Raw genomic sequence first — 25,454 nt, 5'->3', positions numbered from 1 at the left:
TGAAGCACCACCTATGAATTCACATGCTAAAAAAATTTAAGTCCTCCCATCCCCCTTTTAAAACAATGAAGTTGACTTAAGAGTCTTACCTTCATGACTCAGTGGCCCTCTATTCAAGCTTTAGGCGGGCAATTCCGCAATACAATCACAGCAAGTGCTTCCAGCCCCTAACGACGATTCCAAGACCAAGTTCCAGGAGCAATATTGTCTAGCTCCTTGGTATGGTATAAACCCAGGGAAGGGTTCTTATTGGTAACTAAGGGGAGGCGTGGCTTGTTGCTATGAAGGAATGGAGGCAAACGATATTTATTACATGACGGCCAACCTATGACAAACTATTTCTCAATACAGGGAAAAATCGTCCCTTTACTCCAGAACCATCTATGGGGAAACGAGGAAAACTGTAGTTTATAGTTCAATGCCTAGATAACGTAGTATGCGAGACATCAGTTAGCAGATGTAACAACCACAGATTAGCAAGGAGACGTAGCTCAAACTGTTTACGGAAGATGGAGCTGACCAAACAGATTTTTTAAAAAATGAGGGGGAGATTCGAAACTCATGGCTCAATAATATTGGCTGTATGTTTCACTAACTGTTTTCACGGTTTTCGGAGGCACCGAGATGCTTGTAATTTCATCCTACAACAGTTCCTTTTCGTGCCGGTGTACACTGACTGACAGAGCAAATGCAACACCAAGGAGGAGTGGTTCGAAAGGGATGAAAGTTGGGGAAAAAACAGAGTCGGCACGGAAGAATAATTGATGTTTATTTCAAACTGATATGCAGGTTACACAATGCGCACGGCATCGACTCAGTAGGATGTAGGACCACCGCGAGCGGTGATGCACGCAGAAACACGTCGAGGTACAGAGTCAATAAGAGTGCGGATGGTGTCCTGAGGGATGGTTCTCCATTCTCTGTCAACCATTTGCCACAGTTGGTCGTCCGTACGAGGCTGGGGCAGAGTTTGCAAACGGCGTCCAATAAGATCCCACACGTGTTCGATTGGTGAGAGATCCGGAGAGTACGCTGGCCACGGAAGCATCTGTACACCTCGTAGAGCCTGTTGGGAGATGCGAGCAGTGTGTGGGCGGGCATTATCCTGCTGAAACAGAGCATTGGGCAGCCCCTGAAGGTACGGGAGTGCCACCGGCCGCAGCACATGCTGCACGTAGCAATGGGCATTTAACGTGCCTTGAATACGCACTAGAGGTGACGTGGAATCATACGCAATAGCGCCCCAAACCATGATGCCGCGTTGTCTAGCAGTAGGGCGCTCCACAGTTACTGCCGGATTTGACCTTTCTCCACGCCGACGCCACACTCGTCTGCGGTGACTATCACTGACAGAACAGAAGCGTGACTCATCGGAGAACACGACGTTCCGCCATTCCCTCATCCAAGTCGCTCTAGCCCGGCACCATGCCAGGCGTGCACGTCTATGCTGTGGAGTCAATGGTAGTCTTCTGAGCGGACGCCGGGAGTGCAGGCCTCCTTCAACCAATCGACGGGAAATTGTTCTGGTCGATATTGGAACAGCCAGGGTGTCTTGCACATGCTGAAGAATGGCGGTTGACGTGGCGTGCGGGGCTGCCACCGCTTGGCGGCGGATGCGCCGATCCTCGCGTGCTGACGTCACTCGGGCTGCGCCTGGACACCTCGCACGTGCCACATGTCCCTGCGCCAACCATCTTCGCCACAGGCGCTGCACCGTGGACACATCCCTATGGGTATCGGCTGCGGTTTGACGAAGCGACCAACCTGCCCTTCTCAGCCCGATCACCATACCCCTCGTAAAGTCGTCTGTCTGCTGGAAATACCTCCGTTGACGGCGGCCTGGCATTCTTAGCTATACACGTGTCCTGTGGCACACGACAACACGTTCTACAATGACTGTCGGCTGATAAATCACGGTACGAAGTGGGCCATTCGCCAACGCCGTGTCCCATTTATCGTTCGCTACGTGCGCAGCACAGCGGCGCATTTCACATCATGAGCATACCTCAGTGACGTCAGTCTACCCTGCAATTGGCATAAAGTTCTGACCACTCCTTCTTGGTGTTGCAATTTGCTCTGTCAGTCAGTGTATTTACTGACAAGAAACTCGCATATTTTTAACATCTTCAAATACCACCGGCCAGTGCCAGCATCTAACCCACCGATATCGACTCCGAAAACCTATAGTCTACCATCTGAAACATTCAGTCCAACTTTAAACAACTGCCACATCTACACGATGCTAACACGTCCCTTTGCTGCGTTAACATTCCTTAATTCACTTCGTTTTAAGTTTGTATGACTTAAAGGAGAATCTCACGTACTTCTACCAACTTTCTCACGGCCTTTATGCGTGAAGATAAAGTGAAACTTTTTGTGAGCAATAATTATTTTTAATTTTGCTTTTGCTCATCTTGATTGCAGTGATCCTCTGTAGACGAGAGAATAACCCCTTGTACAATCGGCCACCTTAAATTCTTCAAATTAGTGCACTGGGTGCTGCCTTATTCAAACCTGGACGTTGGTGGGTTCCAAACAGCGCCCATACCTAGACCAGGGGTTACTGATCAGGCATTCTAAGGCAGAGTATTCTTGTGATAGCGTTGCTAGGTCCCTTCATTCCTTCTTTATACAACAAAACGTGGGTTGCCCATTCAAGTGGATACCATCCCCATTGTTGCTTAACTTCTGAGCTATCACGAAATCGAGTGTTTCAACATTGCTATACCGCTCACAATCAATGTAGATAATTATTCGTATAAAAGAGTAATAATTACAAAACAATACTCAAATTTTAATGTATTTTGTATATTTTTTCAAAAATATGGAAATATCAGAGAAATGAAAATTTTAATACCCAGGTGAGATACTTACTCCCAATGGTAATGAAAAGAAGAAGGAACGAGAGTGGAATTTAAACCTACAAATCCAGATCGTATTTCCTTCAAGAAAAAATTGAAACACTGCTTTATACTGTAGTCATCCGATCTGAGCGCCACCGAGACCCGGGTTAAAATAGATTCCCTGATTGAGATAAAGGGAAGGAAATTTGTAAGGAGAATATTGAGACCCAAGAAAGTGTCAGAAGGGTTTACGTTCCATCTAAGTTCCAACAACGAGTTGTATGCAAGTACAGAAAATATATCCGCAACAGTGCGAAAGAGGAGGTTAACCTTTTATGAGCATTTAAAGAGAATAATTCCAGGACAAATGAAAAACCCACCAGAGGAGTGCAGAAGCGCACCGGTATCGGCAACACTCAAACCACCTATCTCTTCGGAGATAAGTGGCATGCACGCATGACGGACAAATGAAGAACCCGCAAGCGCTGGCTGAGAGATGTACACAAATATCTACAGGAATTAGTACTACACGGGATAAAATTCACGACAGAAAACATTTTAGAAAAAGTTGTAGATTTGAGGGAAATTCTTAAAACGCCTGGTAAACAGCAGAATATATCAGCGCAAGAATGACACAGGAGCCAATGGCTGAGAAACATGTGTACCTTACATCGAGGAAAGGTCGGAAGCTTGTGTACTCGTAGCCTATAACTGGCTGTATCGCTTTAATCATAATAATAATAATAATAATAAATAATAATAATACTTTTATATTTTACTGACTACTTTTACGGTTTTCGTAGATGCAATGAAAAATGTTCCAGCCATTCATGGTCTTCGGATGGAATTAATATATTTTGTAATTGGACTCTAGGAGCCAACAATCGATTAATTTCAGCGCAAATTCTTTGCAGTGAGTACCGGGAGAAGATAGATATCCAAGACTATCCTGAGGATGAGACAGTGTCCTACCGACAAAGGAACACCTACTTCTTCAATCAAGGAAAATCTGGCAACTGGAGTGAAGATGATGTGGTTACTGTCCTCAATGTGGCGCTTTTGGTGAGTATCAGACTGCATCATTTGCTATCATCCTAACTGTGTCTTATGACATGGTAGTCACATTTTTAGTGTAATATGTGAATTAATTTACATTCCCTTTCACCTGTTCTAATCAAAGTTTAAACATTTACGTTCTAAATCGTTTTATGTTATGATGCGGATTTTAGAAATCAACATGAGTTACTGATGCAATAATAATAGTAAAATCTAATATTTTGGTTTCATGCTATACAGGGTGAAGCGAAATTCGCGCACTCGGGCGTCAGAGCGCGACTCCTCACATGCCAGCAATAAAAAATGTCTCTTACAAAAGTTCGTCCTACGAGTATATCCGGGAGAAAAAAGGACGTTGAAGAGTGGCAATCTGGCAACACTGTAACCACATGTAGAGCAACTACCTCTGTCAGCACGCATTAGTCGTGCTGTACAGGTGGTGCAGTGGATAGAGTTTTGGGTTAGCATGTAGGTGGTCGAGGGGGTCGATCCTGGTTTGAAGCGTATGTTTTTTTATTTCGTAAATGTAGTCCAGCCGCCTCTGTGGTGTAGTGGTTAGCGTGATTAGCTGCCACCCCCGGAGGCCCGGGTTCGATTCCCGGCTCTGCCACGAAATTTGAAAAGTGGTATGAGGGCTGGAACTGGGTCCACTCAGCCTCGGGAGGTCAACTGAGTAGAGGTGGGTTCGATTCCCACCTCAGCCATCCTGGAAGTGGTTTACCGTGGTTTCCCACTTCTCCTCCAGGCGAATGCCGGGATGGTACCTAACTTAAGGCCACGGCCGCTTCCTTCCCTCTTCCTTGCCTATCCCTTCCAATCTTCCCATCCCTCCACAAGGCCCCTGTTCAGCATAGCAGGTGAGGCCGCCTGGGCGAGGTACTGGTCATACTCCCCAGTTGTATCCCCCGACCAAGAGTCTGAAGCTCCAGGACACTGCCCTTGAGGCGGTAGAGGTGGGATCCCTCGCTAAGGCCGAGGGAAAAACCGAACCTGGAGGGTAAACAGATGATGATGATGAAATGTAGTCCAGGTGGTATGGTATCTGGCATCTTAATCGTCAACAGCGATTGCAGCGGGTCATCTTAGAAATGCACGAACATTCGTTTTCATTGGTCAGCTTTCCACGTTGTGGGCGTGAATTTATTCGCACCACTTCATCTACTAAATTTTGTAAATGTAGGATACATGTGACCTATGAAACGGTGTCTTACTGTATTACAGTATGTAATGTCCGATAGAAATTAGCAAATAAAAAATTGCGCCTCAACCCAGGATCGAACCCTCGATCTCCTGCATGCTAACCCAAAACTCTATCCACTGCACCAACTGTACAGCACGACTACTATTGTCCTGACAGAGGTAGTTACCCTACATGTTGTTACAGTGTTGCCAGATTGTCAATCTTCAACGTTCCTTTTCTGCCGGATATACTCGCAGGACGAACTTTTGTGAGAGACATTTTTTTATTGCTGGCATGTGAGGAGTCGCGCTGCGACGCCCGAGTGCGCGAATTTCGCTTCATCCTGTATAATACTTTAGCCACCTTAAAGGACAAACATCCTTCATCTGATGATGATATTAACAAATTGTATAGACCTATTTCTGTACCACAACGTCTTAATCCAATGATTGTTTCTGGTCACATCAGTACTTGCAGCCAACATATAGCTGCTTACAATCTCTGGCCAAGTTATATATCACTCAAGCCTTGCATAATACTAAGCGAGGGAAAATCAGTTCCATGAAGAGTTTTTGCACTGAGATGTATGTACTGTTACAGGAAGAACATCTACAGGGGCTGTATGTGGATGGTGAACTGTTTTGAAAAACATTTTTCTGTATTAGCATCATGGATATTTAATGTATATTCTGTGATATGATTGCAGGAAAAATAAAATCTGTGTAATTCACATGAGATTGTTTGGTTAATTGTGCATTACACCTGAGATTGATGAGATCCATTGGAACTTTGTGATTTTTGATGGGAGTACTGCAGTATTACATCAACCCTATAAGGACTAGGTTCCAAACATATGGCATTAGTCCCTTAATTTAATATTTTATCTTTTTACGAACTGTATTTCCGTATGCCTGAACAATCCCCTATTGAACTACAATATGAGTAATATTCATATGTACAAGTAAGGGTGGGGTACGTGAGGTAGGAAGGGGATAAGAGAAGGAAAGAGGAGGAGCAGCAGCTGATGGAAATTGGATAAATAGCATACACAGCCATATTATGCCATATCCAATGCTTAAAAATTTACGTCTAAATAATTTTCAGTTCTGATGTAGATTTCATAAATCAAGATGAGTTACTGATGCAATAATAATAGTAGAATCTAATCTGTTGGTTTCATTCTATATAATACTTTAGCTACCTTAAAAGACAAACATTTTCAGGGCAAGAAAATACACCGAGAGAAATATTTCTTTCAGTGTGCATTAAACACAAAATGTGTATAGTCACCCTTTATATGGGGAGATCTAGTTTATATTGATCCGAAATTAGTTGTCCACTGTTTGGAAGCACAGGTTTTCATGTTTTCATGCAATACTATCGTGTAATAAGTCGTTTCAAAAAGCTATAATAATTATCAAACGTTACATACTGTACATTGGGATTTATTTAAGGTATGGGGATCTGAAATGAATCTCAAGAAATAAACAAAAATAAAACTCCATGACACTACAGCCTGGTAGAGCTTGACCTACCAAGCGACCATCGGTCAGGTGACGCGTGGTTAGCGCTACGAATTCACAAGGCCGCGGCCGGTATTCTTGCTTTCTTAGTCGGATTCGCTATCTCACAGTCGGATCCTTAATTTTTCTCATGTATTCTGATGGATGTCTAACCAGCCTTCAGATCCGGGTAAAAATCCCTGACCGGGCCGAGAATTCAACTTGGAGCCTCGAGGATAGTGAGAGGTTTAGAGAGGAGCGATAAGATCATTGTTATATTCACAGATACAGATAGATGATTATTTCAATTCCCTTTCAATTTGGGTATTCCATTTGAAATGTAATCCTAGATTAAGATTATTTGACTTAATGATTTTGAAATGATTCAATTTAATTTGCACTCCTATGATACAGAAAAGAAGAATAAATGCTAAGCTTTTAGTCTAATTTACATTTTCTGAGGTAGAAGAGTTGCGTACTATGTAATTATGTTTGATTACAATAGATAAATCGCCCTCAGCTTTTATTTATTTGCCTTGGTTTGCTTGGCGTAGTTAAGGGTATGATACCTTCTTTTACACTGGACTATACACTCGTTTCTACTTAAGATATAGGATCTAAACTACGCATAAAGACAATTAATAAAGGGATAAATTAAGGATTAACAGCGTATACCGTTAAAATGAACTCGGAGAATAAAATGGGCTATGATGATAATAATAGTGAAGAAGTTATGCTTTTTATGAACTTCACCCAAAAGAAGAGATTATACTATAATATCATAAAAAATTAAAGAATTTGTGAATTTCTAAGTTTGCTGTTGAGACAACAGTACATTACGTATTGTGCATACAAATTATAAAAAATGTGTTGAACTTCTTCAGGAAGCAGGTATTTATGTGTTATTAACACTCGTGGTGTTAGCAGTAAAATCAATAGAAATCGAATGGACTAAAGAATAGTGATTGGGATTAGTTGTTTTGTTTTTGATATTTGCTTTACGTCGCACCAACACAGATAGGTCTTACGGCGACGATGGGACACGAAAGGCCTAGAAATGGGAGGGAATCGGCCGTGGCCTTAATTAAGGTACAGCCCCAGCATTTGCCTGGTGCGAAAATGGGAAACCACGGAAAACCATCTTCAGGGCTGCCGACATTGGGACTCCAATCCACTATCTCCCGGATGCGAGCTCACAGTTGCGCGCTCCTAACCGCACGGCGAACTTGGCCGGTAAATTGGGATTAGAAGGGAGAAAGGGAGAGAGAGACTTGTATATCACGCATCTATATATACCTCATTATGCTTTTTAATAATACAAATTCATTTTATTATTATTATTATTATTATTATTATTATTATTATTATTATCATTATTATTTGAGTATTGGGGTTCATTAATACTTTCATGAGAAATAAGCAGGTTCCAGTAGTCTACTATAAACGCAATATGCTAATTTTCGATTTTAATGTAGCATAATGGCGTGAGATTCATTTTCACAATACGGAGTAATGGATAAATGAAAGATAATAGAGTACTGAATTTCAATATCTTCTATATGCTGACATAATATGTAGTCTTATCACTAGGGCCATTTTTCTATAATGTAAAATTCGACTAGAAAACTGTGTACTGCACATAATCCATTTCTCTATAACCGAGGGGGCTGTGGCTGGTAGTAAGTAACTTTAAACATTGACATATCTTGACTAAATGTGTATGTAAGTCAGCGAGAGAGTGAAAACATTCTTTAATATATTGTTACATATATTGTTATCGTTACACTGATTTTCATTTACAAAGACAACAAGTTCCATTATCGTATTATTAAACAAACGTGTTGAATGGGACAGAGTTAAGTTTTCAGCAATAATCCTTCTTTCATTTTATCGCATTTCAGCAAGGAGATATACAGAATAACGAATAATCTTTCCACCAGAATTGTTAACAGTATGAATAATAATTTTATACCATTGTTCCAGGCTACGGCGCTGAAAGTGAAGACCATTTTACCTTTTGCTCTTCCTATCATGAATCGTGTGGTGCCAGAGATCTTCCCTAACTCCTCGACGATATTCATGACTGTTCCTGTGCGCGATTTGCTGTTTGACGGTGTGATCGTCATAGACTGTCGCAGTAACAACTTGACTGACACCGCCAGAATGGTATGCGATCAGGCTGAGAGTCAGATGCCTATCACTGTGCGGAAGGTCGAAGAAGGAGTCTTTAAATTCTCTATGTTCCACCACGTGAGTACAAAGTTTTACTTGTTTGGTGCTAATTTATTGTTAGATTGTCACACGAGAACAAACATTAAAATACCATTGAAAAAAATTGCTTTACGTCTCACCGACACAGAAAGTTATTTAGGTGACGATGGGATAGGAAAGGACTAGGAGCGTGAAGGGAGCGACATTCGTCTTAATTAAGGTACAGCCCTAGTATTATGCTGGTGTGAAAATTGGAAACCACGGAAAGCCATCTTCGGGGCTGCCGACAGTGGGGTTCGAAACCACTTCTCCCGAATGCAAAAATCAACTTATCTATACTAAGCAGAACGTATCTTTTCTTAATTACTATTTCAGACCATAAGGACAGCTGCATTTATTTTATTTGTACAGTTGTACAGTATGTTGTTTCGACTTGTAGATCTGAAAAATAGAAAAATAAGTTAGTTTGTGCCTGCAAAGGAAACATCGCACCAAGATTTGCTAGTAATAACTAGAGCCCGGATTTCCATGTACTATAAAATCTCAAAATACGCATGAATTCAAGCACTCTCATATGGCAAAACATGCACAATAAACTGGAAAATACCGAGCTCGATAGCTGCAGTCGCTTAAGTGCGGCCAGTATCCAGTATTCGGGAGATAGTAGGTTCGAACCCTACTGTCGGCAGCCCTGAAGATGATTTTCCGTGGTTTCCCATTTTCACACCAGGCAAAATGCTAGGGATGTTAATTAAGGCCAAGGCCGCTTCCTTCCCACTTCTAGCCCTTTCCTGTCCCATCGTCGCCACAAGACCTATCTGTGTCGGTGCGACGTAAAAAAAAAAAAAAAAACCTGGAAAATATGCACTATCATAATTCAGTTCAACATTGCTGGTTACATTTTCAGATTCTTTTGAAACATTGTACCTACAACTAAGTTCTCCAAAATTGCCTTGATTGTCAGCACATTCTTAAACAGAGAAAATTATCTTTCTACGTCAAGAGGGGCATGCTTAAATGTGGGACAAAGTGAGATCAAATTGTACGTCTTTTGCATTTTCACCCCACAGTACGTCTTTTATACGCTTGCTGGATTCAAAATCATGATTTTAATGAATCACAAACACTTTTTACATCTGCCACAGCTATTTTCTGAGCGATGATTGCAGACACATTTAAATGTCTTCAATAACTGCTAACGATGTAGATTCTAATTTTGGTATTGCAGCAGACAATTTGCCAAAATTTTATTTTATATAAATTAAGCTCTGCTGCATACTATTTTTGCTGAATTCCACTTGCGCATCTTTAATGCAGTGGCGGCTGGTGGTATCTGAAGCTGGGTGTTGCACCAAAATTTTCAGTGTCACATTTTTAAAGCTTACAGAAATAACAAGAGACTTATTATCGTTAAGTAATGAACTACATTCCTACTAAAACTGAGTCCGTCTCCGTAGTGTAACGGCTAGTGTTATTAGCGCCGTCTTCGGGGGCCCGGGTTCGATTCCCGGTACTTCAAGAAATTTAAGAATGGCAGGAGGGCTGGTATGTGGTTAAAATGGTACATGCAGCTCGCCTCCGTTGGGTGTATGCCTGAAAAGAGCTGCACAACCTTAGGATGAGGACATGAGTTTAATTTACTGAAGCTGAAATATATCTGGAAATTTCAACCTAGGAAACAAGAGACTAAATATACACTTTAACTACAGTTACTCTCAATAATAATGTTTTTGGATTTACTTCCCATTAACAATATTTTTACGGTTTTCGGAGGCGCTGAGGAGTTTTAATTTAGTCCCGCAGGAGTTATTTTACATGCCAGTAAATCTACTGACATGATACTGACGTACCACCTTCAAATACCACCGGACTGAGCCAGGATCGAACTTGCCACGGTGGGGTCAGAAGGCCACCGCCTCGACTGTCTGAGTCACTTAGTCTGGCACAGTTACTTTTGCCTCACTTGAATTGAAACTTTGCTCTCCTGTTTTTCATTGAAGCAAGATGTTGGTAATATTGTTGGTGGCCTGGTATGGCGTGGAAAAGAAATTACCCAGCAAGCTGGTCGCACATATAGCGTCGCGTAGCAATGAGCTTGCATTCGGGGGGTAGTGGGTTCGAACACCAATGTCGGAGGCCCTGAAGATGGTTTTCCACGGTTTCCCATTTTCACACCAGGCAAAAGCTGTGGCTGTGCCTTAATTAAAGCCACGGTTGCTTGATTCCAAATCCTAGACCTCTTCCATCCCATCGTCGCTGTAAGGCCTATCTACGTCGGTGCGACGTAAAGCAAAAATTGTAAATTAAAAAAATGAAATGAAATTACCTTTGCGAGAGGTTTAAAGTGTTATCTAACGGGGACATTTGGAACTGTTTCTCGACAGGGGACTTGCTAGTCTCGTGCAACTTCCTGAGACCGATACTGGCGAGCATGCTACCTGATGCTATGCAGGCTTAGGCTCGTCCCTGCTGAGGTACATTGCGCCGCGCTGTCCGCTAGGAAGTTTCCGTAGGAAAGCACACCCCCTGAGTTTGATTCGAAGCCAGCAGCGTTTATTGTTCCGTTACGAAACATTAGTGCAGCGAACAACCAAAGATGGTTGATTTTAACATGTTTTCGAATATATGTTAGCTTCATTAAACTAAAACAATAGAAGAAAAGACGATAAATGAAGTGTAAAATATTGGAATTGTGCAACACTGCAACAATACCACGCACCGCCCCTGCTTTAATGCAAGCAACGTTATCTATTGGAAAACTGTCTACGACCTAAAACCGGAAAAAATAATTCAATTAAATGATAAGTTGCGCACGATCAAATACACTGACTGACAGAGCAAATGCAACACCAAGAAGGAGTGGTCAGAACTTTATGCCAATTGCAGGGTAGACTGACGTCACTGAGGTATGCTCATGATGTGAAATGCGCCGCTGTGCTGCGCACGTAGCGAACGATAAATGGGACACGGCGTTGGCGAATGGCCCACTTCGTACCGTGATTTCTCAGCCGACAGTCATTGTAGAACGTGTTGTCGTGTGCCACAGGACACGTGTATACCTAAGAATGCCAGGCCGCCGTCAACGGAGGCATTTCCAGCAGACAGACGACTTTACGAAGGGTATGGTGATCGGGCTGAGAAGGGCAGGTTGGTCGCTTCGTCAAATCGCAGCCGATACCCATAGGGATGTGTCCACGGTGCAGCGCCTGTGGCGAAGATGGTTGGCGCAGGGACATGTGGCACGTGCGAGGGGTCCAGGCGCAGCCCGAGTGACGTCAGCACGCGAGGATCGGCGCATCCGCCGCCAAGCGGTGGCAGCCCCGCACGCCACGTCAACCGCCATTCTTCAGCATGTGCAAGACACCCTGGCTGTTCCAATATCGACCAGAACAATTTCCCGTCGATTGGTTGAAGGAGGCCTGCACTCCCGGCGTCCGCTCAGAAGACTACCATTGACGCCACAGCATAGACGTGCACGCCTGGCATGGTGCCGGGCTAGAGCGACTTGGATGAGGGAATGGCGGAACGTCGTGTTCTCCGATGAGTCACGCTTCTGTTCTGTCAGTGATAGTAACCGCAGACGAGTGTGGCGTCGGCGGGGAGAAAGGTCAAATCCGGCAGTAACTGTGGAGCGCCCTACCGCTAGACAACGCGGCATCATGGTTTGGGGCGCTATTGCGTATGATTCCACGTCACCTCTAATGCGTATTCAAGGCACGTTAAATGCCCACCGCTACGTGCAGCATGTCCTGCGGCCGGTGGCACTCCCGTACCTTCAGGGGCTGCCCAATGTTCTGTTTCAGCAGGATAATGCCCGCCCACACACTGCTCGCATCTCCCAACAGGCTCTACGAGGTGTACAGATGCTTCCGTGGCCAGCGTACTTTCCGGATCTCTCACCAATCGAACACGTGTGGGATCTCATTGGACGCCGTTTGCAAACTCTGCCCCAGCCTCGTACGGACGACCAACTGTGGCAAATGGTTGACAGAGAATGGAGAACCATCCCTCAGGACACCATCCGCACTCTTATTGACTCTGTACCTCGACGTGTTCCTGCGTGCATCGCCGCTCGCGGTGGTCCTACATCCTACTGAGTCGATGCCGTGCGCATTGTGTAACTTGCGTATCGGTTTGAAATAAACATCAATTATTCATCCGTGCCGTCTCTGTTTTTTCCCCAACTTTCATCCCTTTCGAACCACTCCTCCTTGGTGTTGCATTGTCACTGTCAGTCAGTGTATTTTGACATCTAATTCTGTATATTGACTTAATGCAGTTGTCGCTGTGGGGCAAAGACTTTGAAACATCAAAACTTGATGCGAAGAGGTGATTGCAGCAGAACTCTGAAGGTTGGATGACATGTGTAGGAGAGCAGTTTATGAATGAAGAGCAGAGGGGAGCAGTGAGTATTGAATGCTGTTGCGGCTACCAATCAGTGCACACAGATACGATAAAAACGGCGACTCTAGTGCCGTGTATCGGATCACTGTGTAATTTCAGTAACGAGAACGGAATCAAATGAATCGATTCAGTAAAATGTTCACATATCCCATCACTATACGGTATGTAGTAACTTTGGTTGTCAGATAGGATGCCAGGAAGACATTCTCTCTCCATCTCTCACTATATAACGTGGAAAAACGGTCCCAAATTCTGCAAACTAACATCCATAAAAGACATGCAACCTTAATATTATATATCGCCGAAGTCAGAAGTCATATTATGCAATATAAGCGTCCAAATATGCATTATACATGAATCTTCTTCTAGAAAGTCCAAAACATGCAAACTTGCACGGAACAAGAACGGTTATTTGGAATCGTTAAGTCATAAAACGAATATTTGCAAAGTTTGAGAAGTGTAACCAGCTTATTTAAAAACATTAATTTGCATGGAAATCCGTGCTCTAATAATAACATTAAAAGTAACACAGTAAAAGAAAATAGTCCACCTCTGTTGTGTAGTAGTTAGTGTGATCAGCTGCCAATCCCGAAGGCCCGGGTTCGATTCCCGGTTCTGGCACGAAATTTGAAATATGGTACGAGGACATGAATGGGGTCCAGTCAGCCTCAAGAGGTGGTTTTTCATGGTTTTCCACTACTTCTCCAGGCAAATGCCGGGATGGTACCTAACTTATGGCCACGGGCGCTTCCTTCCCTCTTCCTTGCCTATCCCTTCCAATCTTCCCAGCCCCACCAGGCCCCTTTTCAACATATCAGGTGAGACCACCTGGGCGACATACCGGTCCTGCTCTCCAGTTATATCCCTGAACAAATGTCTCACTCTCGAGGACACTGCCCATGAGGTGGTAGAGGTGGGATCCCTCCCTGATTCTGAGGTAAAAGCCAAGTCTGGACGGTAAGCGGACTAGGAAAGAAAGAAAAAGAAAGAAAGAAAGAAAGAAAGAAAGAAAGAAAGAAAGAAAGAAAGAAAGAAAGAAAAAATATAATAAGCCCTACAATTTCAGAATAAATATCCCCGAGTTATTGAATGATTGCAAGATATTTATATGTCTCTTTTTTGAAGTAGGGAGTGGAGAGACTTAGTTCTTATGCTGACTCCTAGAGACCACGGAGGTAGATAGCACCACATAGAGGGAAGAGGCTTTTATATATTTTTTTTTTTACAATATTTGCTTTACGTCACACCGAGTCATATAGGTCTTATGACGACGATGGGACAGGAAAGTGCTAGGAGTGGGAAGGAAGCGGCCGTGGCCTTAATTAAGGTACAGTCCCAGAAGGGAGGCTCTGAAAATATATACGATTATAAGCAGATGCCATAAAATTAGTAATTTTGAAGAGGGCTACTATTATTTGCTATACCGCTGCAGTGCATAACGTGGTCATTGCACGGATAAAGACTATTTTGAAGAATATTGGTGGCTCAGTACGATAGTAGGTAGAAGTTCGACTCAAGCAGCCGGCCGTAAAACTGGGCAAATCCATACAAAGTGCTGACCGCAGGTCGATATACCGGTACCTATTAAAGTGACTTCTCTTTGTAATTGAATGCCATGCGGTTTTTCTACAGAGTAAGCTAAAAATCTGACCCAAAGCAATTTGTAAAATACTAAGGTACGTATATTAAGTCATTCAACATATGTTTTATCTGAATTGTCGTCTTGCGAGTGTGATATTTATTTATACATTCACTGAACTGAATTTAAGAGATATAACCAGAAAGAAGCAATTTTCATCGAAGAAAGAAGAAAATGCCCTGGTCTTTTGACAGAAGAAGCAATTCCAGCAGAGATGATGAAGTACCGGTAATATGTACGTTGAAATGACGGACACTAAAACTCAATAGTCAAATAGCATCGGATGAAATAAGACTCGACAAAGAAAGATCAAGTAGAAGATGTAACGGTGAAAGTTAAAAAATCCTTCTATACGAACTAAAAATCCTCTCTGCATCATATGCCACAATTGGCACATATTCCAACTTAATTAAATAAAATACTTCTAGCATCTACTTTTGTTCCATCACAACTAAGCTGAAAGTGAGAAGAACTAAATGGTGCACGGAAGGAAATAATTTTTTTTTTAAATATCAACTCTATTCGAGCCTCCGTGGCTCTGGCGGCAGCACGCTGGCCTCTCACCGCTAGGTTCCGTGGTTCAAATCCCGGTCACTCCATGTGAGATTTGTGCTGGACAAAGCGGAGGCGGGACAGGTTTTCATCCAGGTTCTCCAGTTCCATTTCCCTTCGGAGGATGTCAAAAATGTCTTCCCATATGGCAAAACTCGAAGTCTTTTAACACTTCACTCTGCATTTTATCCCACAAAATGTTGTTTTCTATGTTGATAGAGATAACTTAACTTCTCAAAAAATTCAGTACTAATGTGAAGGAAGGAGTCTCTTTCTTCCAGTTTCTTAATGACTGATAATACACATCAAATTGTACCGAATGGATACAAGTTACTCTTAAAAGCCATCTTTGCTTTAAAACTTCTTGTGATTCCTTCATAGAAGAAGCTTTTTAAAGATCAAAATCTCCGATTACTGCTTTCACTAACTCAGTATAGTAAACCGCAGCTTCGAGCCACATTCGTCATATCGTTGTAACTAGTGGAGGTGGCAGCGTCCTTTACCAGCTGTAATCAAAAATATACTTGCAACTTGGAGCTGGAATCAAGACAATCGTTTCCGAATGGAAAAATCATATTATTTCAGCGACTCAATGAAGCCCGAATACGGTCCTGCAAAGGATGTAATATCCCTAGCTTCTCAAGGCTTTACACATGTAAGTTTCAGCTGCTGTATATGCTGCGAGAAGACGATCGTATGCAATACCCGCATGCCACAAAAGATTTTGAGCATAATTGACAAATGCATTACCTGCTGAATGACTGACCTTAGTTAACAAAATTATAGTAAGTAGATATGATTCGCCCCTCTCTTCTATTTCTCTTAATATTCTGAAGACAAAGTAAATTACAATTATATGAGTTCTTATTTAGTTTTTTATCCGGCGAGATCGAAATATATTTGTCCATCAGCCATTTATTTAAGTTTGCTGATGTCACTTTATAAGGTTCAGTGATGTAATTCTTCCTAATTATTGAAATGTGACAAAGCGTATCGTATACTGTACTTCCTCACAATTTCAACTAAATTATTATCCTTTAGCTTAGCCAATGGTATATCTCCTGAGAAAAATGCCTAACCTAGATCTTTACTAAAGTTACTTTGCTTTGTTACAGGTTTAATTGCAGTTGTAGTTACAGGAGTCTGATGTTTTCACCCCCCACCCTAGATTTATTTCTTTCAGTTTATTGTGCTTCGTATTTGAAAGTGGTGTTGACGTTTAATACCCTTTAATTGTGGTTACAATATTTGCAAAACAAAACACTTCTGTTCGTTGAAAATTCTTGAAAATCTCGAACATAGGATTCATATACTCATACTTCACTACAGTCGTACTCACATTAGGCATTGTGAACAGTATGTATATCTGGACACAAACCTGTTCCATCACAACTAAGCTGAAAGTGAGAAGAACTAATAGTGCATGGAAGGAAATGATTTTTTTTTGAAATATCTACTCTATTCGAGCCTCCGTGTCTCTGGCAGCAGCGCTCCGGCCTCTCACCGCTGGGTTCCATGGTTCAAATCGCGGTCACTCCATGTGAGATTTGTGCTGGACAAAGTGGGGGCGGGACAGGTTTTTCTCCAGGTACTCCCGTTTTCCCTGTCACCTTTCATTCCAGCAACTCTCTCTAATATCATTCCATTTCATTTTTCAGTCATTAATCATTGCCGCAGAGGAGTGCGACAGGCTTAGGCAGCCGGCACAATACCTATCCTCGCCGCTAGATGGGGCTTCATTCATTCCATTCCTGACCCGGTCGAATGACTGGAAACAGGCTGTGGATTTTCATTTCATCAACTCAATTATAAGTAAATTTTCACGATTCAGAATTTGCCCGGATGGGCCGCGTGCAGGGGCAGGATACAGTTCCGACCTGTCAATCAGCCTGCATAGCGAAAACCAACTGATTTCATCTTCCTGACCATGGCATGAGCACAAGGCTAATGAACTCCGTCTGCGCAGTATTGTCACCGTATGAATTAGTTAGTTGCCAAGAGGACTTAAAAGTCGCTAGTATGCCACCAAAAGGTAAACCTCAAAAGTCGCTAATTTTGTCGGTAAATCGAAAGATAACGAATTTAAAAAATACTGATACAATGTTTTTTGCATGAAGTTATCCATGCCAGAGGAGCCATACATTGCAACACTGGGGCTAGACGGTTAATGGGACGTCTGTAAATACTTCCCTGCTTTTCGTGCTCGCTGAAGCATATCATATGGAAAGTTCATACGAATACCAGCATTTTCCGAACAACTTCGAACTTCATTCTGTCAGTATAGAATTTAAAGTGTCAAGTCCAACATGATTACGTAATTTCGTTTTTATAATGTTCATGTCACTAAACACCCTTTCTAATTCCGTATTAGAATGCGACAAGCACAGCACTGCTTGGAAACAGGAAAACTAATATTAAAGTCGCATTTTTATTTCCTATTTTTACGTGTTTTATAATGTCGCTAGCCAACGGCCGTAGCCACGTTGAAACACCGGATCCCGTGAGATCTCCGAAGTTAAGCAACATTGGGCGTGGACAGGAGTTGGATGGGTTGCCACGCGCTCTTGGTGGGGTGTAAGGGAATGGAGGAGCGGAAAGGAACTGGGCACCCTACCGCACGTAAACTCCGGCTCAGGAACACCTCTGCGGAGGTTCGGACCTGCCTTCGGGCAGAACAACCCTTACCTTACCTTACCTATAATGTCGCTACTTTTCTCGCTAGACACGAATATTTATGTTAGGTAATTTCAAGCGCTTAAAAGTCGTTGAGTTAGCAGTGCTGCTACTATGTACATAAAATACGCGTCATATATTTCTTACTGTCCAAACTACACTGCCTGACAAAAGAACTTAAGCACCCAGAAGAAATGGTGGGATGTCAATGTAACTTCTTACACATACAAACAATCGGCGGGTATGTAAATGGATAGTTGCAATTCTCTGTGACAGGTAGAACGGCCACCAGAGTGTATTAGTGTTGTTACCAGGCCTGGTAGAGTATATAAGGGGCGTGAACAGCGTCTACGCTGATCTGGGAGGCACGTCTCCTGCGCAACGTTGGATCTTCCTGTAGCCCGGCTAGTAGGATAGGTCTTCAGTTTAGTGCCTGGCTGTGGTCCTAGGACCGAAAGTAGGCTCCTTATTTTTAGTCTATTGGCGGCCAACATATCTTGCACTTGTAGCTGGGTTCGTTAGCCGGCCCCACTTGTAAGGCTCGCTGAAACCTCGCGGTGTTAACACAAACCTTTGTCTTACAGTGGTAAGCCACTGCGCGATTCCTCTGTGTCCACGCCTAGGTGTGTTTGATATCCCCCCCCCCCCGCTCACTCTACTAAGATCACGGTTACTTACACCATTAGGGATATGGGTGTAATATTGCACGGGAATAGGCGAGGCACCTCCCCACACGTATTAGCTTCGCCTCCTGACCTCAGCAGGAGACAATCATCCCCCACCCCCTCTTTTTCGGCTTAGAACACTGCCTTAATTTCCCAATTTTAAAATGACGAAGGTAGGCCCCAAACGGCTAGTGTCGATTAGGCATGAATGGCCAGCTGGATGCAAAGCCAATAGAACCTACGTCATGCGTTCAATCAGGGCAGGCTATGACTAAGCCCCGCCTCCAATAGTGCCTCGATGTCGTCATCGACCCGGCAAAATTGCCGCACTCCGCCTGTGCCGAGAGCCCTGACGCTTCCTCAATCTCCTCGGAAGATACTTCACCTTCTGTGAACCCAGAAGAGGCCGGCTTCACGCTGGTTGAGAGTAAGAAAAATAATAATAATGACGGATCGAGCTCCACTCCCAGCTCTCCAAAAAAGCCTGCTACTAACCGTGTCCCTATCACTACTAGGGACCGCTTCTCTCTTTAACTCCCCCTCACTCGTCACTCCTTCGTATTCCTAACTTAGAGACCGTAAGCCTGTGACTCTCGCCCCCATTCAGATCGCCCTCGGTGCCCCTGCTACCCAGACCGTCCCCGGCGCTATTGCCACCCCTAATTCCACCCCAGCACCTCAACTACTGGCAATGATCAACCTCCTACCTCAGCTGCTTCTGTCACCCCCGGGAACTCGGCCCCTGCTTCAGCAGCTGCTGCCCAGCCTCAACCTCGGAGCATCTCCATCCCACCCGTCTAAACAGGAACATCAATGATATTAATTTCATCGCTCTCCTACCTGAGAACAACATTGACTACCGTATGAAGGTTCTCCACGACGGGGTAAGAGTTGACACGACCTCATCAAGCACTACGACGCTGAATTCCATACCCGGCCTCTCCTGGAAAAGCGCTTCGGGAAGGTCGTCATTAGAGGGCTGCACTCAACCAACGTACCAGCCGATATCAAAGCTGAACTCTCAGAGTTAGGCTATGGAATCGTATTACACACCCTCCCCACACGTGAACTTTCGTTTCGCCCCCCCCCCCCCCCCGCCGTGCTACAATTTGTTTTTGTCAGGCAGTGTATATTAGTAAAGATGTGACCTCAGAAGAGAACACGTAATGTGCCGTTCTAAGAGAAATGTGCACCAAATATTCAATTACATATGTATTGTATTTACAACATGCACGATTATCTGAAGCATAGTAATAAGTGTGGTGTTGAGAAAACTCCTGTCGCACTTGCAGGCCATCAAGGATCTTGACCTACTAAGATGACTACTGCCCAGATATGGGAGTGTCACGTGGCAAACGTCGACAAGCAATAACACTTGACTTTCTGGACCAGGTCCACTACCTCTCATTTTAGAGAGCACCTCCATTGGCCTCATAAAATTGAGAGAATGAATGAACCCAGTTTAATTTCTCAGTTCCTGGCCTTCGAATAATTGGGAGACAGACACACTACTCCTACACCATGTACACGTGCACACACGTATTGAGGAAGAGCCTGAAATAGTGTCAGCAAGAGGCTTACTCCTGTAGAAAAGTACATAGCTCATAGAGTATAAAGGGAATCACTTGCTGTCCATCGTCACCATACTAACGCAAGGACTAATGCTATCAACCGAGTCGTATAACACGCTATAGGAAATGGATTGGAACTGAACTCACGCCTTGGACCGGACACATGGTAACCGAACACCGTATCTGAGTGCTCACTTTTGATAGTATGGGCTTGTTTTGATCACTAACTCAGTGTACCTACACGCGTGGAACGTGCCTGGAAAGCCGTGTTATTGTTGGTTCTATGTTACAGTGTGCAGTGATAAATGTTTCGCCAGGATAAGAATAAATTCTGCAGAATACAGAGTGAGACACATTTTCACACTGAGTTGTCAAACTGGAGAAAACAAGATAAGCCCATCTACCAAATATGTGCACTAATATATTTGCTCGTAATTCCTTTATGTAGCTAGAAGCCTCCGTAATTCAGGCGGCAGCGCGCCGGCCTCTTACCGCTGCGTTCCGTGGTTCAAATCCCAGTCACTCCATGTGAGACCTGTGCTGGACAAAGAGAAGGCGGGACAGATTTTTTTCCGGGTACTCCGGTTTTCCCTGGCATCTTTGATTCCAGCAACACTCTCCAATATCATTTCATTCATTAATAATTGCCCCAGAAGAGTGCGACAGGCTTCGGCAGCCGGCACAATTCCTATCCTCGCCGCTAGATGGGGCTTCATTCATTCCATTCCTGACCCAGTCAAATGACTGGAAACAGAATGTGGATTTTCATTTTCACCTTTATGTAGCTCAGAGAGATACTTGCTGATCATGGGTCGTGTATCTGTAGACTTCAGTTCGGGAGATGGTGGGTTCGAACACCACTGTCGCCGTGGTTTGGGAATGGTTTTCCGTGGTTCCCCTTTCCCCACACCAGGAATACGATTGGCCTGTACATTATAAAAGGCCACGGCTGCTACCTTCTTAATCCTAACCTTTTCCATTCAAACGTCGCCGAAATCCTGTGTGTTAGCTCTTGGAAAAGAAAAGCCGTGCTAATTTAGAATCTACCGAGCTCGATAGCTGCAGTCGCTTAAGTGCGGCCAGTGTCCAGTAGTCGGGAGATAGTAGGTTCGAACCCCACTGTCGGCAGCCCTGAAAATGGTTTTCCGTGGTTTCCCATTTTCACACCAGGCAAATGCTGGGGCTGTACCTTAATTAAGGCCACGGCCGCTTCCCTCCCACTCCTAGCCCTTTCCTGTCCAATCGTCGCCATAAGACGTATCTACGTCGGTACGACGTAAAAAAAAAGTAGAATCTTACGAGCACAGCAGATCGAAAGATATACGCTACCTATTTGTCACTCAGTTTTTCCTGTTTTTGTTGTTGTTATTTCTTAATGGATGCAGTAGCCTATATTTTATAAATGTGACTGTCACCCAAGTCTCCGTCTCATTTATGGCTGTGACAATAAAGAAGCTGGTGAGGTACGGGTGGTGCTGAATAATGATATTCATAGCACACTAGTGTGTCTGGATTGTATGAATTGTGCTGCTCTCAGTGTCGATCGTACTGCAATACCACTCTTTGGTCCAAAAAGGAAAGCAAAGGCAAACTACCTGAATCCTAATCGTACTTTGCATGCCTCATTATGGCGCTACCATAGGTATTTTTCTGTTTCTCTATGACTATATAACCTTTGGGGGTGCTTTTTAAGGACCCAATCGGCCTCCGGGCTAGAAACGTAACATACAAATCTGTTTACTCGGCTTCATTTGGTTCTTTGTAATTGCAATGCAATGTTCAAATGTGTTTATTATTGTTTCTCGTTTTGACAGAAAAATGGCAGTACAGACGGAGTATTTCGTGTATATCGTGGTTTGTCTTCAGCTCGGGACTTGGGACGCATCAGCCAATGGAACGGCAAGCCGCTTCTGAACAAGTGGAGTAACGTCTCGTGTAACAGGATCAACGGTACAGACTCTACAGTGTTCCCTCCATTTCTCACTGAGGAGGACCGCATTTACATCTTTACGACGGATCTCTGTAGGTCAGTATCATAGTGAAGTTTAGTGTGAGTGTGACTTTACGAGAACCCATTCATAGGCGAGTTCAGAACAATAACTGTGAAAATACTGTTACCAGAAATCAATCAATCAATACTGATTTAAATTTAGGGCAGTCGCCCAGGTGTCAGATTCCCTATCTGTTGTCTTCCTAGCCTCTTCTTAAATGATTTCAAAGAAATTGTAAATTTATTGAAAATATCCCTTGGTAAGTTATTCCAATCCCTAACTCACCTTCCTATAAATGAATATTTGCCCCATTTTGTCCTCTTGAATTCCAACTTTATCTTCATATTGTGATCTTTTCTACTTTTAAAGACGCCACTCAAACTTATTCGCCTACTAATGTCATTCCACGCGTCTCTCCGCTGACAGCTCGGAACATACCATTTAGTCGAGCAGCTCGTCTTCTTTTTCCCAAGTCTTCCCAGCCCAAACTTTGCAACATTTTTGTAACGCTACTCTTTTGTCGGAAATCACCCAGAACAAATCGAGCTGCTTTTCTTTGGATTTTTTTTCCATTTCTTGAATCAAGTAATCCTGGTGATGGTCCCATACACTGGAACCATACTGTAATTGGGGTCTTACCACAGACTTACATGCCCTCTTATTTATATCCTTACTACAACCTCTAAATACCCTCATAACCATGTGCAGAGATCTGTACCCTTTACTAACAATCATATTTATGTGATTACCCAATGAAGATCTTTCCTTATATTAACACTAGATACTTACAATGATCCCCAAAATGAACTTTCATCGCATCAACGCAGTAATTAAAACTGAGAGGACTTTTCCTATTTGTGAAACTCACAACCTGAGTTTTAATCCCGTTTATCAACATACCAGTGCATCTCACAACATTATCGAGGTCATGTTGCAGTTGCTCACAATCTTGTAACTTATTTCTTACTCTATACAGAATAACATCATCCGCAAAAAGCTTTACCTCTGATTCCACTTCTTTACTCATATCATATATATAAGAATATATAAAGGTCCAATACTACCGCCTTGAGGAATTCTCCGCTTAATTATTACAGGGTCAGATAAAGCTTCGCCTACTCTAATTCTCTGAGATATATTTTCTAGAAACTTAGCCACCCATTCAGTCACTCTTTTGTCAAGTCCAGTCGCTTAAGTGTGGCCAGTATCCAGTAATTGGGAGATAGTGGGTTCGAGCCCCACTGTCGGCAGCCCTGAAGATGGTTTTCCGTGGTTTCCCATTTTCACATCAGGCAAATGCCGAGGCTGTACCTTAATTAAAGTCACGGCCGCTTCCTTCCAATTCCTAGGCCTTTCCTGTCCCATCGTCACTGTAAGACATATCTGTGTCGGTGCGACGTAAAGCAAATAGCAAAAAAAAAAAAGTCAAGTCCAGTTGCAGTCATTTTTGTCATTAGTCTCCCATGATCCATCCCATCAAATACTTTAGACATGTCAATCGCGATGCAGACCATTTGACCTCCTGAATCCAGGATATCTGCCATATCTTGCTGGAATCCTATAAGATGAGCTTCAGTGGAATAACCTTTCCTAAAACCGAACTGCCTTCTATCGAACCAGTTATTAATTTCGCAAACATATCTAATATAATCAGTGAGACGACTACATTAATTGTTCCTGTCCAATTTTCCTTTGTCTACTCTGCTCTTTTATGAATCAAAGTGCGTTTCACATCTTAGGTATGCGATGCCTTTGATTTGTTTTCTCTTTCGGTGGAGGTTTCTTTTGTAGTGCTGTATGCCAATTTCTGAGGGCCAAAACTCTTTCTGTGCGTGGGAATTGAAATAAGCCCAAAGTATACCCTGTCTGTCCTGAAAACTAAAAAGGAATGTTACTAGTTGCTTATCTCCTTGCGATGCAGCCTGCTAAACGAAAACACGCGCAACAGTTCGTAACGTGTGATCTCGATGGTTCCGCCTTCCCTTTGCTATTAATTCTAAGAGAGATCCCTATATAACATGTTTCTTCCATAATTACACCAAATATGTTTTCTCAAAGTTTAATACCATTTATAGTTACTAGGGCACGTATTTGAGGCATTAAAATGTGTAAAATAGGCAGACAAAGGGTTGTAGAAATAAAGAAAAATGCACATAAAAAGGCATAAAAATGTAAGAAACGCGTGTTTAAATGGCACTAAAATTCAAGAAATATCCGTAAGAAGACAAAAATTAGATAAGGTATACAATTTAAGCATTTGGGATTATTTACTGACGCGAACATGAAATAGAAAATTCACATTATCAGTATCACAAAGAAACTCAGAGGAACTGTTTATATACTTCACAATTTGAAGTACATGGCCAATATGAAATTGTTACCAGAAGTGTATTACGCTCTGGTTCAGTTTGTTCTCAGCTACGGAATATTGCCATGGGAAGGGACTTACAAAATCGAAATCAATACAATGCAAGTTGTTCCAAACCTTATACTGTACCAGAAAGATACTACTACTACTACTACTACTACTACTACTACTACTACTAATAATAATAATAATAATAATAATAATAATAATAATAATAAACCGGGAGAGTTGGCCGTGCGGTTAGGGGCTTGCAGCTGTGAGGTTGCATCCGTGAGATAGTGGATTCGAATCCCACTATCGGCAGCCCTGAAGATGGTTTTCCGTGGCTCCCATTTTTACACCAGGCAAATGCTGGGGCTGTACCTTAATTAAGGCCACGGCCGCTTCCTTCCCACTTCTAGCCCTTTCCTATCTCACCGTCGCCATAAGACCTATCTGTATCGGTGCGACGTAAAGCAACTAGAAGAAATTAATAATCATTTTATTGGCTTTACGTCCCACTTACTACTTTTACCGTTTTCAGATACGCCGAGGTGCAATAATTTAGTCCCTTAGGAGTTCTTTTACGTGCCAGTAAATCTAACGACACGAGGATTACGTATTTGGGCACCTTCAAATACCACCGGACTCAGCCAGAATCGAACCTGCCAAGTTGGGTTCAGTAGGCCAGTGCCTCAACCGTCTGAGGCGTTCAGTCCGGTTTAATGTTATTAGAGTAGATATGTATACAAGAAACAGAGTCGTGTAAAAATGTAAACAATGCAATGATTTATCATATATCTATCTATCTAGCTATCTG

At 43.0% G+C, this 25,454-nt stretch overlaps 1 protein-coding gene across 1 annotated transcript in view; it reads left to right on the top strand.

The window, feature by feature from the left end:
* LOC136858373 (sensory neuron membrane protein 2) overlaps positions 1–25,454 on the top strand; it is a 311,757-nt gene that overhangs the window by 261,806 nt on the left and 24,497 nt on the right. Inside the window, exons 3-5 of the mRNA XM_067137868.2 lie at positions 3,758–3,905; positions 8,565–8,831; positions 22,111–22,322. Of these exons, the coding sequence (XP_066993969.2) occupies positions 3,758–3,905; positions 8,565–8,831; positions 22,111–22,322 (627 nt within the window). The remainder of the gene's footprint in view (positions 1–3,757; positions 3,906–8,564; positions 8,832–22,110; positions 22,323–25,454) is intronic.

This window comes from Anabrus simplex, chromosome 1, assembly GCF_040414725.1.
Source record: "Anabrus simplex isolate iqAnaSimp1 chromosome 1, ASM4041472v1, whole genome shotgun sequence".
Taxonomy (NCBI): Eukaryota; Metazoa; Arthropoda; class Insecta; order Orthoptera; family Tettigoniidae; genus Anabrus; species Anabrus simplex.
This window is presented reverse-complemented; position numbering and strand designations above follow the sequence as displayed.